Genomic DNA, 20792 nt, shown 5'->3' with positions numbered 1-20792 from the left:
GGGTAAATAAAGTTTTTTAATTTTCGGCTAAAACATCTTTTTTTTTATTTTTGCATGTGAACAACAAAAAATCCAACGTGTTTCGGCCATCAGGCCTTAATCATAGCCTTGATTAAGGCCCGATGGCCAAAATGCGTTGAATTTTTTGACTGTTGTTCACATGCAATAATAAAACTATTTTGTAGCCAATTTCCATTACAGCAGCCTTCTCCCTTTTTTGCATGGATTACATGGAGGTTTGCAGAGACTTCTCAGGCTGAATGCTGTGCTCTTGAGGCTCACCAGGCATTACACAGGAGGTAGTAGCTAGGATGCACCTGTCCCACTAAATGATACTCTGTCACAGTTTATCTACTTTTACAGATGCCTGAGTTGCCATAGTGCCAGCCCAGAGCTCTGGCATATAATGCTCTTATATGCCGTTTACTTCCATGCCCCAGAGTTTGCCATGTTGCACAATAATGATTATGTCCTGGCATCATTTGGTGACTACTTAAATTCTGGGTATTAATCCTACATCAAAAAAAGTCCTACATCAACAAAAAAATCCATTAAACTGTGTACAATCATTTGACAAAATGCTAACTCAGGTTTATTTAGTACTTCACATTATTTTTGTCTGTTGCTATTTCTTTTTTTCTTTTTTTTTCTCCTCACTGTAACATTTCTATTCTGTTTTAGTATTAAAATCCATGACTTGAGTGAGCTAAAAGAAATGTATGCGATCATCACGCTGGATGATGAAACTAAAGGTAACCAACCAGCTAACATAAAGGTTTTTTACTTTGTTCATAAGCACAAAAACATTTTTTACTTTTACAATTTTTGATAGGGTGGGAAAGGGTTAGATCTTCTGTCATGTGTCTGTACTCCCATTTGGAAGATTTCCCCTAAGATTCTTAGACCAGAACAGGAAGTCAGCATAATATTATCAGAAGGGACACAGACAGCAATACAGTTATTTTTTAAAGGAAACCGCAACATATTTGGGTCTGTTTTAGCTAAAACTGATTTATATCCTTTTTACAGTCATTATTTTACATATAAATATTTAGTACAAGGTGCATCCTTCTTTTTCTTCTGCTTCTGCTTTTACAGAGTGATGAATCTGGGGGAGGAGTATAGAGCTAGTTAAGACTACCCAAAGGGAAAAAGTATGTTAAAACAATCTTTACATTTAATTTAGGTAGACTGGGGAATCATTAGAAACAAATTTGTACTGCTGGTGATTCCCATATTAATAGAAGAAAACTATCCCTTTACCACACTACCCAGAACAAAAAAATATTGTATGGAGTTGAGCAATTAAGAGATATAAAAATATATAGTAAAAAAAATATATCAACAGGATAACATCTATTTTTTTTTTTTGCTAAAGGTTTAGATAGACTTTCCTGGACAGATGATGGACAATTGTTGGCGATATCCACTCAGCGAGGGTCACTCAGTGTCTTCTTAACCAAACTTCCTATCTTGGGAGATACGAGTGGCACCAAGATTGCCTATCTCACATCCCTGCTGGAGGTCACTGTGTGCAATCTGGTAGAAGGGGTAAGAAAAAGTGTTTTAATTTTAATTTCTTACATTGCGCCAAGTTCGGCTTTCATTTTTTTTTTTTCATTTTCACTTGTGTAGTGATCACTGGGTCATGATTTACTTTTTATTCTAAATGTATCTTTACTAAACTGCCACTGAAAACACCACAAAGTGGTTGTAAACCCTTACATAAACCCAGTGAAGTGACTGGCTTCAGGTAATACACAGAGATGAAACAAATTATCCTACATGAGTTGTACCTGTTTATCTGCATTCGGCTCTTCTCTGCATCTGTTCAAAGTGTTCAATTTCTAAAGCTTGTCTGAGCTGTCAAAAAAAAGGGGGCAGATAGATGAATTCACACACTGTTTAGTGAGGGGAGCTTGGATAGCTGATTAGAGGAAATGGAACCCCCCCCCCCCCCCCCAACACACACACACGGCTCACAGGAACAAAGCTGAGACTGTCAGTCTGGTGGAGGTCCCTCCTCTGTCACCTTTTTTCTCTTGGTGTCAGGAAAACTTGTCAGAAGTGATTCATGCTGATAGCAGAGAAACAAAGCAGTGGACAGAAATGACACTTAGTGCTCTGGATAGAGATAGGTACACAATATAGAGGGATATGCTTTGTTCATATTTCATGTGTGAGGTTTACAACCACTTTAATACAACAGACATTTTGGATTAGTATATATTTCTGAAGGTCTTGAGATGTCAATGCATGGACCAATAATGGGCATACAAAAGTTGTTTTTTTAAGGCTCCATGCACACAGGACGCTCAAAAAATCGCTCTGGACGTCTGATTGCCGGCAGGAAAAAGCTGCTTTAAAAATGCGATTTTATCAGCATTTTGCATTGGCATCAATGCGCGTTTAACTGCGCTATCTTTTAGCGGCGTTTCTCTGCCTCTATTCAAAATCAATGGTTCCCTATGGGAGCCCGTTGATTTGAATAGAAGTCGTACCAGAAGTCAAATCATGATGATCCGACTTGCGGTGCGACTTGTGTGCTGAGGATGTTAAAGGGGAACCCCCACCAAAATGGAAAAAAAAATTGGCATGGGGTCCCCCCCAGACGATACCAAACCCTTTGGTCTGGTATAGATTTCAAGGGGAACCCACCCACGCCAAAAAAATGGGACATGTGGTCCCTTCAAAATCCAGACCAGACCCTTATCCGAGCATGCAGCCCGACAGGTGAGGATAGGGGGGTCGAGCGAGCACCCCCCTCCTGGACCATACTAGGCCACATGCCCTCAAGATGGGGTGGGTGGGTGCTTTGGGGCAGGGGGTGCCCTGCGCCCACCCACCCCAAAGCACCTTGTCCCCATGTTGATGAGGACAAGGGCCTCTTCCCGACAACCCTGGCCGGTGGTTGTCAGGGTCTGGTCGGGGGCATATAGATCCCGGCCCCCACCCTATGTGAATTAGTATAGGGTACATTGTACCCTACTCATTCACCTAAAGAAAAAGTGTCAAAAATAAACACAGTACACAGGTTTTCAAAGTATTTTATTAAGGCAGCTCCGGCATCTCTTCCGATTTCTTCTCCGCTTTCCGGCTCTTCTGCTCTTCTCCCTCCTCCGGCGATGTCTTCTCCCTCTGTCGGTCCTTCTCCTCTCTGTGCTGTCTTTCCCTCTTCCGCCGGTTCTTCTCTCTCTTTTGCCGTGTCTTCTCTTTTGCTGGGTCTTTGCCGCTGTATTTTCCCTCTGTTCTTCTTCCGATGTTGACTCAATGTGATCTCCCGGTGTAATGCTGGGTCCACCGTGTGCAGTGACTTATATTGGCATGGGTGGGGCTACCCATCGACGTAATACGGAGGCCCCGCCCCTTGGTGACATCACCGCCCGGGGCATGATGGGACAATGGCGTCACAAGGGGCGGGGCCTCCGGATGACGTCGGCGGGTGGCCCTGCCCCATGCCAATATAAGTCATTGCACACGGCGGGCCCAGCATTACATTGGGAGATTGCGTTGAGTCAACATCTGAAGAAGAACAGAGGAAGAAGACAGCGGCAGATAAGGGAGAAGACAGCGCAGAGAGGAGAAGAACCGGTGAGGGAGAAAGACCTGCAGAGGGAGAAGTGCTTATACTTTGCTTATTTTTGACACTTTTTTTAGGTGAATACTCACTCACACAGGGTGGGGGCCCCTTGTTAAAGGGGGCTAGCAGATTCCGATAAGCCCCCGTCTGGGTTGTCGGAAAGAGGCTCTTGTCCTCATCAACTTGGGGACAAGGTACTTTGGGGTGGGGGAGGCGCAGGGCCCCCCTTGCCCCCCCCTTGGGCAAGCTCGTCCCCCCCATCCTCATTTGCCGGGCTGCGTGCTCAGATAAGGGTCTGATATGGATTCTGGGGGGGAACCCACGCCATTTTTTTGTGGGGGGGTTCCCCTTAAAATCCATACCAGACCAAAGGGTCTGGTATCGTCCGGGGGGGCCCCACGCCAATTTTTTTTTTTTTTTTTTGGCGGGGGTTCCCCTTCAACATCCTTAGCACACAAGTCGCACCGGAAGTCGGATCATCATGATCCGACTTCTGGTGCGACTTCTATTCAAATCAATGGGCTCCAATAGGGAACCATTGATTTTGAATAGAGGCAGAGAAACGCCTGACAAGGCTTAACGCTCTACAGTGTTAAACCACGTTTAACAGCTTTTACCGGCGTCTGGCGTTTTTAGGACTGCTCTTGAACGTGATTTTAGGGTGTTCAAACAGCCCATAAACTCCCCTGCTGATAAACGTCCAAAAACATCCATGTGTCCATTGATTTTTGAATAGAGGCAGAGAAACGCCTGATGAGGCTTAACGCTCTGTTTACAGTGTTAAACCGCGTTTAACAGCTTTTACCGGCGTCTGGCGTTTTTAGGACTGCTCTTGAACGCGATTTTAGAGTGTTCAAACAACAGCCCAAGAACTCCCCTGCTGATAAACGTCCAAAAACATCCATGTGTCCATGGACACATAAGATAACATAAAGGGGAGTTTATGGGCTGTTAAAAAAAACGCCCAAACTCCCAAACGTCCGTTTTATGAGCTTCAGTGTGCACAGAGCCTTATTATTAATACCTGACCTAGGTGGAGACTGAGCCACTAAAATTTAAAGGGATCATATTGGTGCATATGTATGGTTCTAAAGTGCTTTTATTGTCTGGACTGCAGGCAGGCTAGTTAAGCACCTGGACATAAACCCATATGAGAGTCTTCAAGCATCATGGATGACAGAAAGGAGAAGTGTTAGGCTACCTAGTCTGCCGCTATATAGTCAGCCACAGGTTGCCCATACCAGATCTCTCAGAAAGAATAAGTCTGATAAAAATGTAACTATTTTGGTTCATCTCAGACACTTGCACCTTTTCTCTCTGACTAAGGTGAAATTCCAATGCAATATGCAGGTCATGAAATTAATGATCTATTTTCTAACAGCGTATCAGTCGCAACAAATAGAAGACCACTTAAAAACAACAGTTAGCACTTCTCACATTCAAGTGCTTGCTGTTCCGTTGTTGACTGATACAACAACATAAGCATGGGGCTAATGTGGCTCTACACTTCTAAACTTGTAAAATTATAAATGTTTATAGTCTCATATGCTGTTTGACTTTTTTTTACATTTCAATTCATTGTTGATTAGGAGCTGCCGATCACAGTTTCTGTTGAGGTGGAGCCTAACTTTGTTGCTGTGGGTCCTTACCATGTTGCTGTAGGAATGAACAACCGGGCCTGGTTCTATGCTCTGACCGAGAATGGTATTAGTCTGTCTCTATTACATTGTCTTATAATGTGACTGTCACTGTCCACTGCACATCCATTATTTCAGTGTTTAATGGGGTGATAAACTGTACAGAGTGCATGCTTGGGTTATTTCCAATATTTTTTTTTGTTACATATAGCCTAACACATCACAAAGGCATCACATAATAATCTTTCCTTCATACAAGAAAATTTGAAGTATAGTTTACACATACAGTACATTGTACAGATATAGTAATATAGTTATGTCTTAATTAAAAATAAAAACTTTTTTAAATGGAACTAGGCAGTGGTCTCAATGGGGAGCATCAATAGTTTAAAAAACTATTAGATAAGCACCTGAACGACCACAACATACAGGGATATACAATGTGATACTGACATATAATCGCACACATAGGTTGAACTTAATGGACTTATGTCTTTTTTCAACCTCACCTACTATGCGAGTACCTGCATTGCCTATACATCAGCCTCTTTTTATACCCTACACTGAAGGAATTAGACTTATGGGGCGTACACACGGTCGGACTTTTCGGCTACAAAAGTCCGACGGACGCCGACGGACCAGACAATCCGATCGTATGTGGGCTTCCCCGGACTTTCAGCGGACTTTTCCAGTCGCAAATCTGACGGACTTTAGATTTGGAACTTGCTTCAAATCTTTACGTCGTAACTCCGCCGGACCCAGAAATCAGCTTGTCTGTATGCTAGTCCGACGGACAAAAACCGACGCTAGGGCAGCTATTGGCTACTGGCTATCAACTTCCTTATTTTAGTCCGGTGTACATCATCACGTACGAATACGTCGGACTTTTGTGTGATCATATGTAGGCAAGTCCGTTCGTTAGAAAGTCCGCCACAAGTCCGCCAAAGGTCTGTCGAAAGTTTGTTGGACGGGCTGTCGGACTTTTGTAGCTGAAAAGTCCGACCGTGTGTACGCCACATTAGATATGGAGGGGCAGCGCTACAAGCCAGCCTCTGCTGTGGTAAGCCTATAGTGAACATGCTGGAGGAGGAGAAAGCAGATGAATGACCAACCACATCAGTGTACTGCTGCTCCCTCTTTATCTAATCAGCAGATTAGTTTGAGTGGCAGTGGGGGGATCGATCTTAACTAAGGTTTGCTGCTGTTGCAGTAGAGCAGGGATCTCCAAACTACGGCCCTCCAGCTGTTGTGGAACTACACATCGCATGAGGCATTGTAAAATTCTGACATTCACAGACATGACTAGGCATGATGGCAATAGTAGTTCCTGAACAACTGGAGGACCATAGCTTGAAGACCCCTGCAGTAGAGGTAGAGAACCTTTCTATGCTGCTGGACTATGGTAGCTGAATCACAAAATTGGCTGTAAAGAATAAGCAAACTTTTCAAAGATAAGATAGTCCCTGTATATAGTATTTACAGGTCTACATGTAGGACCGCTTAACAATAACGCCTTGTGTGCCAATCTCCTCAGAAACATGATGCTCACTCCTTGGTTACCCATGTTTCTTTATTTTTTACAGATAGCCCCCCTTCAGTTATAAATTCCTCATGTTCATTTTTTTAAAAGCAAAAATGCAACATGGAGTATTAATATCCCTGTCCCTAATACAGGGTAATCCTTTTATTAGCAATTAGCCTTTATGATGTATTATTTAAATTCTCGAAATGTATTTTTAATACACTGTGCATCTTAATGTATTTACTCCTATTTTTCCTGTGCAGGTGTAGAGAAGCTGAAGGACATGGAATACCTGGGGACTGTTGCAAGCATGAGCCTAAATTCTGATTATGCTGCTGCTTTGTTTGAGGGCAAAGTGCAACTTCATATGGTGAGAATACCATCTAATTATCTCCTGACTAGATAGAAGGAAACTAAAATGCAGCTTATAAAATACATTTTTAGTACTTTCAATCAGAGTATAACCCAAAACCAGTAGATGGATACCTAATTTTATTTCAAGCCAAAACTTTAAAGAGATTGTGAAGGTTTTTTTTTTTTTTTAAATAACAAACATGTTATACTTACCTGCTTTGTGCAAGGGTTTTGCACAGAGCGCCCCTGATCCTCCTTTTCTGGGGTCCCCCTGCGGCGCTCCGGGCTCTTCCTCATCAAGTGCCCCCACGGAGAGCCTCATTCCATGGGGGCACTCGTGCGGGCTCGCTCCCGAGTCCTGCTTCTGCATCCATTGACACAGACAGCAGGACTTGGCCCCGCCCCCCGTGTCACTGGATTTGATTGACAGCAGCGGGAGCCAATGGCTCCCGCTGCTATCAGTCTATCCAACGAGGACCCGAGACAGTGGCCGGAGCTGCTCTGCTTGTCCTCGACGCTGGAACTATTGGGTTCAGGAAAGAAAAAGGGGGGCTCTGGGGAGGAGCTTCAGCACAGAAGGTTTTTTACCTTAATGCATTAAGGTGAAAAACCCTAAGGGTTTACAACTCCTTTAATTGTTTAAAATATTTTTATTGATTTGTAACTACCACTTTCCCAAATTTTGGTATTAATGGGCAGAGCTTGACATAAAAAACTTCCCTGCATGCAGTGCTTCTTTTCACAGACTGATGTGAGCTGCTTCTCTGGGATTGGCTAAATTCTAGAAAAATTCCAGTTTTCCTTGTAACTTGTTGCACAAGTACAAGATTAGGCTCACTGCCTGGCCTCACCCCTGTTACACACACTTCTCAGCTGGAACTTTGAGATTGTCATTGTGGGATGATTTACTAAAACTGGAGAGGGCAAAATCTGGTACAGCTGTGCATGGTAGGCAATCCGCTTTTTACTTCAGCGTGTTTAATTAAAGTGATTCTAAACGATCACCTTGTAAAACAACTCATTAAGTTTAAAATAGAAATGAAAGGCAAAACATTTTTGTGTAGATATAAAAAAAATTATAAATACCTTTTTTCCCTTTTTTTTAAGTTATCACATTCCCTCTGTTCTCAGCTGCATAAGAGCTGATGGGAGGGGAAGCAGCAGCACACTGAGCTTCTTAGTGAATGGCTGTACTGTGGGAGGGGGGGAGGGTGTCAGGACAAGTCTAATCATTGGAGGAGAGCAGGCTGAGTTCCCAGCATAGCTAGAGAACTGGCCACAGTGTGCTCTCCTGCTTTGTGTGGTCAGTTTTTGATAGGGCAGCAGAGGGACTGGCAGGAACACCAGTGATTTCACACAAAGGATGTATTACAAAGAGAACAGGATACTTTCTAATACAAGTACATGGTACAGCAGGCACATATCAGGAATACGAAGTGTTGGGATTGGGATAACAAACGCTTTAAGCTTTGACAAAGAAAACTGGAAGCTGATTGGTTTCTATGCAGAATTTCACCTGATTTTGCACTCTCCACTTTTAGTAAATTAACCCCACTGTGACTACAAAGCAGTGGGGAATCCGCATATGAAATATTGTGATGTTGCATATCAAAAAAGTTAAACAGCACTTAGTATACAGTATAATTAGAAAATTATCCTATTATCTCCAAAGTTAAAACAGAATACTGTTTGTTGTAACTGCATATTACTACCAGTATTTGGCTGTGAACCAATATGCAAAATTTGGATGTTAGCTATTCTTTTTTGATTTTGGAGAATTTCTGATTGAGATCTTTAAAGAAGAAGTCCAGCCAAAGCTCGTTTGGCTGAGCTTCTCCTATGGATCACAGGAGTGCAGTTCGTTTTGCACTCCGGTGACTCGTTTTCAGCAGAGAGCGGGCTGAAGTCCCTCTCTGCTGACGTCACCAAGATCAGTCCAGGGAGTCTTGCTCCATCAGGTGCCTGGACTGACATCTGTCTCAGCCTCTCAGAGAGCCTGAGACGGCCGCTCTCCGCCCCTCCACAGCTCCATGCTCCAATGAGCGCAGAGGGAGATGAGCAGAGAGCTGTGACTGACAGTCTACAACTCTCTGCTCATGGAGCTGTGAAAACTGAGCGATTGGCGGTGTTCGATCGCTTGGTTGTCAGTGCAGAGGCGCCGGGGGACAGATGCAGCATCAGACCGATGCTGCATCCACCTAGGTAAGTATAAATCTAAAAAAAAAAAAAAAAAACCCATACTTCTCTTATAAGTAGGAAGGATTGTGCACACCTGAAAGATTGGTCAGTTTGAAAACACGTGAGCTGTTCTATTTTACTGATATGTGCATTGCTAGATATGCCTGACAAACCAGAATCTATGATATCTACTTAGGCATGTACACTGGGATACAAAGTGAAGTTTGCAAACTAATTGTGTTTCCTCCTTGCAAAATATGCAAAGGAAATGCAAAATATATAATTCAAAAATGGTCATTTGTAAATCTCCCCAGATTGAAGGTGAATCCCTAGAAGCTCAGGAGGAGCGGGAGACTCGTCTGTTCCCATCTGCTGATGAGAAGTATCGAATACTGTGCCATTCGTTGACTGGAGATTTCCTTATTTACGGAACAAATGTAATTTTCTTTAACTTTATTCAATGCAATTCGTATTTGTTTTTGCTGAAATGGTTCTAACAAAGAAGTTAATGATTACTAAAAGTAAGTTTTAGTTGTGTGGAAACAAATGATGGGAGTAGCAATCCAAGTCCCAACAAGTATACATATAAAATAGAAAGGTAGTGAGATCCTCACACACTGGAGGAGATGAATGTATGTGTGGCTTAGACCAGCCAAACAGCTGCCAATATCTCATTTTTAAACCACACTAGAAAAATGACAGGTTGTAATCTGGTTGATATGGGCACCACAGAAACTTTGATCACTCTAGCTCTAGCCAAAGCGTTTTATCAGGGGCGGATCCAGAGCCTAGTCTCGGGAGGGGCACTGGCAGAAAATACTTTTTTTGTGGTAAATTTAATGGCGAAATGGTTGGTGTTAGCGCTTCAATCATCACAGCACCATGGTTGTTATGGTGTGAGGATGATTGAAGCGCATTATTACTATTATTACATTCTTATAAAAAAAAGAAATAGTTCAACTCACCATAATGCAGAATCAGTGGGAGCCCCGAGCGTGTCACTTGCCACTGTCACCTGCCACACGTTGTGGATTGCCACTTGCCATGTTGCCTGTCACTAGATGCAGATTGTCACTTGCCACGTCCCATGCCACACGTTGCAGATTGTCACTTGCCACGTCCCATGCCACACGTTGCGGATTGTTACTTGCCACGTACCATGCCACACGTTGCGGATTGTTACTTGCCACGTGCCATGCCACACGTTGCGGATTGTTACTTGCCTGCTATAATCATCTTTTGCTGTGTCCCAGTCAAGCAGCAGAGAGATGATGTAATCTCTCTGCTGCTGCGGCTGCCTGCACACTGCACACACAGTGAGGGCGGAACTGCAGGGATGCAGGGCGGGCGCTGGGCGGTGAGAGATGATGTTATCTCTCTGCTCCTCCGCCCGCCGGCTCCCTGATTGGCCAGCAGCCGCTCACGCTGCCTGTCACCGAGCCGCACAGCTGTCTCTCCCCAGTCCCCACCGGAGCCGCCCGAGACCCGCTGTCTCTCCCCACCGCTGTCTTTCAGCCGCGGAGCCGCCCGCCGGCTCTCTTACCCACAGAGACGCCTGCCAGTGCCAGCACATTTACTGACCCACATTCTCGGAGGGGGAAATTGTCCCGTTGCCCCCCCCTCCCTGGATCCGCCCCTGCGTTTTATAGTTTTCGATGAAGTGGGCAAGGGTTGCAACTATGTTTTACAAGTAGGCATCTAATACGTAAAAAAGGATTTCCAGACCATTATGGGCTAGCTATAAAGAAACATAGAAGTATATGTCTGCTGTCAGACACTCTGCCTCTGATTTACACTTCAGATTGAGCAGTACAGAGATATGGGTCTGTGTAAATTTTAGTTCAGTTAACACCTTTCCGCCCTGCCTATAGCAGATCGGCTGTCACCGGCTGTGTCATGACTGATCACTATACTGGCCCGCTGCCAGTGTCATGTGATCACTGTGACCAATCACAGCAGATCACATGACAGTTGTAAACAATGGATGGCTTCCTTTCATGTCATCCATTGTATACAATTGTGTTGCTAGCTGTGATCGGTCACAGTGATCACATGGTACAGACAGGGCCAATTACAGCCCATCTGTACCATGTGAATAGCTTTTGGCCATTCATAGCTAATCACAACAAACGACACTGAATTAATCAGTTTCAGTAAAAATGGTTGCTTATACCAATGAAATTCATTCAATCCTGATCACTTCCGCAGAGTAGTACGGTGTTACTATGGTAACATGGTATTGTAAAAAAATTATTACATTTTTTATTTTTTTTACATACTGTCACCAGTCAGTGTCCCTGATCACTGCCACACCAGTTTTATGATAACTCTGTACTGCACTGGTAACAGTATGTAAAAAAAAAAATTGTGAAAAAAACTTTTTTTTTTTAATTTCACTTTCCAAAAAATTGTGACAAACGATTAAAATGTCAAGAACGCAACATGCCTCTTACTAAATACCTTGGACTGTCTACTTTCCAAAAAGGGGTCTTTTAGGGATATTTGTACTGTCTGTTTTCAGACCTCAAGAAATGAGATGTCTTTAAATCAGGATTGATCGATTTTCAGATATACAGTGCCTTGAAAAAGTATTCATACCCCTTGACATTTTCCACATTTTGTCACGTTACAACCAAAATCGTAAATGTATATTACTGGGATTTTATGTGACAGACAAACACAAAGTGGCACTTAATTGTGAAGTGAAAGGAAAAGGATAAATGGTTTTCAATTTTTTTTACAAATAACTATATACGAAAAGTGTGGCGTGCATTTGTATTCAGTCCCCCCCCCCCCCCCCCCCCGGTCAATACTTTGTAGAATCACCTTTCGCTGCAATTACAGCTGCAGGTCTTTTTGGGGATGCCTCTACCAGATTTGCACATCTACGGAGTGAAATTTTTGCCCATTCTTCTTTGCAAAATAGCTCAAGCTCTGGCAGATTAGATGGGGAGCGTCTGTGAACAGCAATTTTCAAGTCTTGCCACAGATTCTCAATTAGATTTAGGTCTGGACTTTGACTGGGCCATTCTAACACATAAATTTGTTTTGATCTAAACCATTCCATTGTAGCTCTGGCTGTATGTTTAGGGTCTTTTTCCTTCTGGAAGGTAAACCTCCGCCCCAGTCAAGTCTTTTGAAGACTTTTGCAGACTCAGGTTTTCTTCTAAGATTGCCCTGTATTTGGCTCCATCCATTTTCCCATCAACTCTGACCAGCTTCCCTGTCCCTGTTGAAGAAAAGCATCCCCACAACATGATGCTGCCACTACCATGTTTCACAGTGGGGAAGGTGTGTTCAGCGTATTGTGCAATGTTAGTTTTGCACACATAGCGTTTTGCTTTTAGGCCAAAAAGTTCAATTTTGGTCTCATCTGACCAGAATACCTTCTTTCCGCATGTTTGCTGTGTCCTTCACATGGCATCTCGCAAACTGCAAACAGGACTTCTTTCAACAATGGCTTTCTTCTTGCCACTCTTCTATAAAGGCCAGATTTGTGGAGTGCATGACTAATAGTTGTCCTGTGGACAGATTCTCCCACCTGAGCTGTGGATCTCTGCAGCTCCTCCAGAGTTACCATGGGCCTCTTGGCTGCTTCTCTGAATAATGCTCTCCTTGCCCTCCAGTTTAGGTGGACGGCCATGTCTTGGTAGGTTTGCAGCTGTGCCATACTCTTTCCATTTTCAGGTGATGGATTAAACAGTGCTCCGTGAGATGTTCAAAGCTTGGGATTTTTTTTATACCCTAACCCTGCTTTAAACTTTTCCACAACTTTATTCCTGACCTGTCTGGTGTGTTCATTGGCCTTCATGATGCTGTTTGTTTACTAAGGTTCTCTAACAAACCTCTGAGGGCTTCTCAGAACAGCTGTATTTATACAGAGATTAAATTACACACAGGTGGACTCTATTTACTAATTAGGTGACTTCTAAAGGCAATTGGTTCCAATATATTTTATACTATATTTAGGTATCATAGTAAAGGGGGATGAATACAAATGCACGGCACACTTTTCAGATATTTATTTGTAAATAATTTTGAAAACCTTTTATCATTTTCCTTTCACAGCACAATTATGTGCCACTGTGTTGGTCTATCACATAAAATCCCAATAAAATACATTTATGTTTTTTGGTTGTAACATGACAAAATGTGGAAAATTTAAAGGGGTATGAATACTTATTCAAGGCACTGTATATACCATAGTTTGTGGACTCTATAACTTTCCTACAGACTAAATAATATACAGTGATTTGGGTTATTTTCACCAGGGAAATGTAGCAGAATACATTTTGACTTACATTTATGAAGAAAGATTATTTATTTGCAAAATTTTGTAACAAAAAAGCACAGCTGAACAGCCAATTGTCCCATTACTTTTGGTCCCTTAAAAAGTGGGAGGCACATATACAAACTGTTGTAATTCCTACACCGTTCACCTGATTTGGATGTAAATACCCTCAAATTAAAGCTGAAAGTCTGCAGTTAAAGCACATCTTGTTCGTTTAATTTCAAATCCATTGTGGTGTATAGAGCCAAAAGGATTAGAATTGTGTCAATGTCCCAATATTTATGGACCTGACTGTAGATTATGCCTTTTCATGACAACTGAAGCCAGGATCATTCAGTTGCACAGAAGAAGCCTCTGTGGTTTGTAAACCTTATAGGAGGAATCTTGTGTAATTTTGGGCAGAACTCATTTTTTAGTGATCGGTTTGCTGTAAACACCTGACATATGGGGTGTGGCCTGGACCAGCATGGTGTGAGGAGCGTAACTCGGGAGCTCTTCTTGAGAACTATCCATTTCCTTATATCCTGTAGCTATCCTTAATTTTTCTGCCCACCTTACACTACCTGTATCTTCCCCCACCTTATTACCCCATGTCTCTGCTGAAAAGGGTGACTGACACTATTGCAAGCTGGATAAATACTGTCTCACGGAAAAGGAGACCCTGGGGGAAATGGCGCCGCTGCATCCTCCTCCACAGACTCGGCAGCAGCTGATACAACTAAAGTACTGGAGGCGATATCGGACTGCAAAAACACACTGACAAGTAAGATCGAGGAGATGAAGATGTTTCCTTGATTCGGCAGGACCTGCAGAAGCTAAGGGAACGTGTTACAGTGACGGAGGCCCGCATCAGCCACGTGGAGGATGACCTGCCGCCATTGCAGGTTGCCACTGAGAGGCTTCAGCACCAACTGAATGCAGCGCTATCCAAACAGGACGACATGGGCTCCGTCGGTGTATCCTTAGATTTGTGGGGCTGCCTGAGGGTGCGGAAGGCTCAGATCCTCCGTCATTCCTCGAGAATTTGCTCATCTCCACTTTTGGTAGGCCTGCATTCTCGGCATCCTTTGTGGTAGAGAGGGCCCATCGATTGTTCACCACCAAAAGGCGCGCCTCCGTGTACCTTCATCGCTAAATTTCTGAATTATAGAGACCGGGATACCATCCTCCGCCTCACCAGAGCAAAAGGTAATATCGGCTTTAACAACGGCAAAATAATGTTGTCCCCAGCTAGACTGGGAGAAGATGAGGCCTACTTCTTTGACACTTCAGATCCTGTTTTTGCCTGGCTGGAGGATCGTGATGAACCCATCCAGGTCCCTGCGTGATTGTCAAACTCAAATCCGGATCTTTTGTTGTCATCGATCTCAGGGATGTGAGCAGGGATAATGTGCTGGATGGGTGAACTACTTTACCCACATGGACTACTACCCGCAAAAGGTATTATGTGTCATAATTCTAGCCCACCCTCCCCTTACTAACTCGCTGACTCACCCTTTGGCTATTACATTTTATGTGCATCATTCTCCTTGTGGTCACATACCCTCTCCCATTCCCTTCTCCTACCCCCTTCTATATTACCCCAGCAGTAGAAAAGCCAACTGTATGGATGGTATTACCCCTGTTTTGTTTTTCTTTTCTCAGCCATAGCATTTGATCTCAAGTTGCTCCCTCTGATGGCCGGTAAATGGGTACACACACCTTTATACTGCTACTACACCCCTCCTGCCCATTGTTCTTTACACCCTACATCGGGGATCATGCTCCTTGTACTGCTGTACGTTCTTCAGCGAATGTTCGTCCCTCTAGATGTGAGAGCCCTACATGCTCCTTTTGTTTGTTTTTCTAATTGGACTATTTTTGAAGTAACTTGAATATTGTTTCCCTGGCCTGTCTGGGTACACCTGTTAGCTACTGGGAACTGCTCCAGTCGGTTTTTCGCCCAGCCAGGCCAGTGTATGTGTTCAAGTATGCTTAAAGTCCTGTTTTTCGTTAATTGTAATGCAATTTCAGGATGTTGAGGAAGAGTAACTATGTATGTATGTATGTATAGATACACATAGTACATGCAAGCACAACTCGGGCTCCCAATATGCTTGTAAAATCTCCTTGCCTATACAACTCATGCCTGTGTATTCTGTTACTACCAGTCAAGACCACTTACACGATGCCCCCTGCCTGAGTAGTGGTGATATGGTCCTATTTTGCTACCTGCCGCTGTAGATCGGCTTAGGTGCCAATAACCAGTGTTTTTTACCATGGCTACTATAAAATGTCTAATGTGGAATTTCCGCGGCCTCCGGGCCAAACCTAAGTGTAACGCTGCCCTCTCTTACCTTAAAGCACAACATGCAGATATCTCAGTGTTGGTGGAGACCCACCTTATGGGCCAACTGCAGTTGTCCCTTAAAAAGCCCTGGGTAGGGTGGATATATCAGGCCCATTATACTGCAAACTCTAGGGGTGTTGCAATACTGATTGGTAAAACTTGTCAGTTCTCCCTTTTGACGCTGCAATCTGATCCACAGGGCAGGATCCCATTTTTACACGCTATGTTGAACGGGCCAGAAATGTTACTGTTGGCTTACTATGTACCACCTCCATTTCAATTCAATATCCTGACAGAGGGATTAGCGTTTATGTCACAATTCCCCACTGTATCGACTATCTGGCTAGAAGGCTTTAATACTGTAATTGACCCCAGTCTGGATAGGCTTGCCTCTGTGCCACCAACCACTTCCACACCTTCTCACACGAGATTCGGGAAGCTCCTGAGTGAATTCACATTGGTGGATACCTGGAGACATGGACATCTAGATGACAGAACCTTCTCCTGCTCCTGCTTTTCAGCAAAGCATAATACTATGTCCTGAATAGATTTAATTCTTCTATCCAAATCCATTACCAATCCTGAGTGATGCAGGCTTTAGCCCACACATATTATCTGACCACACGCCCTATTGGATAGTACTTAAAATGCGTTCCCCTCCCCCTTCATATATGTGGAGACTCAACCCTTTTTGGTTGACAGTTGTTCCAGATCTGGAGGGAGTACGGGATGAATGGGAATTTTTTTATGGAGTCAATTGCGACTCTGCTCCATTCGAGACAGTATAGAAATTTGTTTAATTCCCATGCTCGGATTGTTCTTTCCCAGCGAATATCTAGATACAGGAAGTCCTCTGCGCAGGTAGTGTAACAAGCAGAAGAAAGAATGGTAGAAGTGGAACACTCCTTTAAAACTAACCCCTCGTTGTCATGGCAGATCAGGTAAAACTACAGGCCCGTATAGTGAACAGCCTCCACTATGAAAGAGCAGAAAGGAAAATATTCTACAATAGGCAGAGGGTATACGAGTGTGGGGAGCGTGCAGGGCGTCTGCTAGCCTATTTGGCACACCTGGAGCATAAACCGCCTGCGGTAATCTCTCTGCGCGATGTGACTGGTCAACCCATTTGTGATTCGAATCTAGGAGCTAGAGAGTTTTGCTCCTTCTTCGCATCCTTATTCTCATTTACCACTAACCATTCCCCGGCTGACCTGACTGATTTCCTCTCTACCATTGCATTTCCTATGTTAACTTCCTCACAGTTTGTGTTTTAAAGTTTTATTGGTTTTTCAAAAGGATAACATGGAATATCATTACAATCAGAATATCAGTTGGAAAATAGGTTCAATGTACAAAATAGGTCATTAACTTCTAGGTCAATAATGTTCACCACGGAGAAGACAGTCTTTAGGAAGACCTTGTGCGACCTGAGTGATTTAAAGAGGCGGTTATTAATCCGTCACAGGCCTCTAAATGTCTGATGACTTTATTTACCACCTCGTCTCCTAACACCCCAGTAGGGAGCTCACTGTGTCAGGAGAGGAAGACCACATCTTGCTACTAGAGGCCTCGAGTCGGGCAAGGTATTAGTTATGTCTTCTATTTTTCTGGTGTGGATTGTCTGAGTTATTAACAATCAAAACCAGATATAGAGATCAATCCAGAGTTAATCCAGGTAAAGTAACAAAATACAGAGAAATCAGTATATAATTAAAACAACGAAAATATGTCCCGGTTTCAACTTAACACACGTTCTGATGTTGGTTATAATTACCATGGGACATGACCCGAGTTATCCCGTAAGGGGATAAGGAGGTAAGTGGGGGGGAGGGTAAGAAGGAAAAGAGGTGAAAGATAGACAGAGAGAGAGCGATAAGAGTTAGTCATCTGCCCGTCCATTCCTGAGTTTATTCATTACTATTAACTTTTAGTGAGGGAACACCTACTCCGACGTATTTAGCCCATGGTTCCCAGGTCTTCTCAAACTGTACTGAGGTGTCTAGCATGGAACTCACCATCTTCTCTTGGGCCATTATCCATGAGATTTTGCGTTTCGCTGCTATAACAGAGACCTTAGGGAGCTTCCATGCTTTGGCCAAAGTGAGTTTGGCACCAAGCAGGATGAAGAATATTAGTTTATGCTTGTATTTCGGTGCCCCTGGAATTTGGTGGTTGAGAAGAGCCGTCAGAGGAGACCTGGGGACCGTCAGGGCTGTGACTTTAGAGATTATTTGAAAGATTTTAGTCCAAAAGCTTCTAATTTTAGGACATTCCCACCAGATGTGTATCATGGTACCCTTCATGTTGCAGCCGCGGAAACAAAGTGGAGATACCGAGGGGTACATGATGGAAAGTCTGGAGGGAGTTAGATACCATCTAGTGATGACCTTCAAGCTAGCTTCAATTAATGAGATGTTTAGTATGCCTTTAAAGGATCTAAAGAAGGTTTTGTGCCAGTGTTCCAGGTCCCAGGATTCCTGAAAATCCTTCTCCCATTCCAGCATGAATTTTGTTTTCCTGTCGTTTGTTGCAAGCGAGGAGTAGATTATGGAGATCCCCCCCCTCTGCTCCAGAAGCTGCCCACACCATAATTCATATGGGGTAAATTGGGGAGGGTCCGGCTTAGAGACCCAGATGGAGTGAAGAAAATGTGATAGTTGCATATATCTGAACCTCTCCGACATGGGCAGGTCCAGATGTTTAATGCAATGGGCTAGAGAAATTGGTCCGGCTGAGGTAAAATAGTTCCCGATCCGATACAATCCCCTATCCAACCACCATCTAAACGCTTTAATATCTAGGCCCGGGGGGAAATCTGGGTTACGGAAAACGTGAGCCAGAGGTTTGCTTTGTGAGACTAGAGAGGGGTCCTTCCTAAGGGTATCCCAGATTCTCAATGACTGTGACAAGGAGGGGGATAGGATGGGAGGCCTAGACTGTGGGGGGCACCAGAGGAGAAAATCTATCGTGTAAGAAGGAGCCGCTTGTCTCTCCATTTCTACCCAGTCAGGTTTGGCTGATTTAGCATAGACAGTGGAAAGCTGAGCTAGCCTGGCAGCTTGGTAGTACCAAAAGAAGTTTGGAAGGCCTAGGCCCCCCCTTTTCCTCAGATTATATAAGGACTGTCTTGCCAGTCGGTGGCCCAACTTTCCCCAAATGAATTTAACCACCTTATTTTGGAACGCTAGGAGATGATCCTTGTTGATGGCAATCGGGAGCGAGCGAAATATATATAATAATCTTGGGAGTAGGGTCATTTTGATAGAATTTATCTTACCTAGCCAGGAAATTTTGTGCGGGGACCATTGTTTAAGATCTGATTCCAATTTTTTGTAGATTGGGGGGTAATTAGCCTGGTATAGTTGTTCAAATTTAGGTGTGAGATTGATACCAAGGTATCGTATGGAGGACTCGCTCCACGAAAAGCGGAAGGAGATCTTTAACCGGGAAACTAGTGACTCTGGGAGTGACACATTGAGCGCTTGAGATTTAGAATAGTTGACATGTAGTCCTGAAGTCTTGGCAAATTGTTCCAGGAGTTTACAGACCACAGGGAGGGAAGTAATCGGGGACGTAAGGTAGAGAATGAGATCATCGGCAAATAAGCCGCATTTGTGAATTTTGGGGCCACACCTGACCCCTGCTATGTCTGGGTTAGTACGGATAGCAATTGCCAGCGATTCAATTGCTATCGCGAATATGAGTGGCGACAGCGGGCATCCCTGGCGAGTCCCTCTTGCTATTTTAATGGGTTCTGACAATTGCCCTTGTAATTTAATCCTAGCCTCTGGGTTAGAATATAATGATTTAAGTAGGCCGGAAAATCGGGGGCCAAAGCCCCATCTTTCTAGAATAGTAAATAGATAAGACCAGGAGACAGAGTCGAAGGCCTTTTGTAGGTCTAGCGACAACAGCATACCTTGTTGATCACCACCGCCATCCCATCCCGACTGTAAGATCGAGACCACATCAACAGTTCTTCTGATTTGGTCTGGACCCTGTCGTCCAGGAATGAACCCTACCTGGTCTTTTCCTATATAAGACCCAATAAAGGATGCTAAGCGGTCAGCCATAACTTTGGTCATTATTTTAAGATCATTATTGATCAAAGAAATGGGTCTGTAGTTGGACACTTCTCCCGGATCCTTATCCGGTTTGGGGATGACGGTGATGAACGCAGTATTCAGCTGTGGGCCCAGAGGTTCCCCAGTAATTTTGGAGTTAATAAATCTAGCTAGAAACGGCGCTAAGGTGTATGCAAAAGCTTTATAATATGGCGTGGAGAAGCCATCTGGACCCGGGGCCGAGCGTCTCTTTAGGTTTTTTATTACTTCCAGTACTTCCTCAGTCGAGACTGGGGCCTCCAGTCTATCTCTGTGTTCTGCCGACAGAGTGGGAATCGGCAAGTCATCCAAGAATTTGTTAACATCCCGGGTCCCACTCGACTTATGGTTGCTATAAAGATTCGCATAGAAGCCATGGAAGGCTTCCATGACTTTCAGAGGATTTGCCGTGTGTTGTTGGCCTGCTATTTTAATTCTGGGGAAGGCGTACGAGTGAGTGCGAGGTGTGAGTCGGGAGGCCAAGAGAGACCCAGGTTTATCTTTTTGGTAGTAGTATTTTGCTCCTTGCCATAAAATGCGTTTTTCTGCCTTAACTGTGAGAGCTAGATTGAGCTCCAAACGTGCAGCGTCCAGTCTGGATACCGGAACCCTGGCTGGGTCTCTCTTGTGCTCCGAACACAGTTTGTGGAAGGTCTTTTCTAGATTATCTATTTCCACCCTATGTTCCCTTTTGATTTGGGATGAAAGTTGGATTAGTTTCCCCCGAATGGTCGCCTTATGAGCCGCCCATAAGGTTTCAGCAGAAACATCAGCAGTATTATTTAATGTAAAGTATTC

The 20792-nt window shown here is 43.8% G+C and overlaps 1 protein-coding gene across 1 annotated transcript in view; it reads left to right on the top strand.

The window, feature by feature from the left end:
- WDR19 (WD repeat domain 19) overlaps window positions 1-20792 on the top strand; it is a 102518-nt gene that overhangs the window by 26208 nt on the left and 55518 nt on the right. The window contains exons 10-14 of the mRNA XM_073608721.1: window positions 682-752; window positions 1379-1551; window positions 5170-5284; window positions 7003-7109; window positions 9586-9708. Of these exons, the coding sequence (XP_073464822.1) occupies window positions 682-752; window positions 1379-1551; window positions 5170-5284; window positions 7003-7109; window positions 9586-9708 (589 nt within the window). The remainder of the gene's footprint in view (window positions 1-681; window positions 753-1378; window positions 1552-5169; window positions 5285-7002; window positions 7110-9585; window positions 9709-20792) is intronic.

This window comes from Aquarana catesbeiana, linkage group LG01, assembly GCF_042186555.1.
Source record: "Aquarana catesbeiana isolate 2022-GZ linkage group LG01, ASM4218655v1, whole genome shotgun sequence".
NCBI lineage: Eukaryota > Metazoa > Chordata > Amphibia > Anura > Ranidae > Aquarana > Aquarana catesbeiana.
The sequence above is the reverse complement of the archived record's forward strand: the minus strand, read 5'-3'. Positions and strand labels throughout refer to the sequence as shown.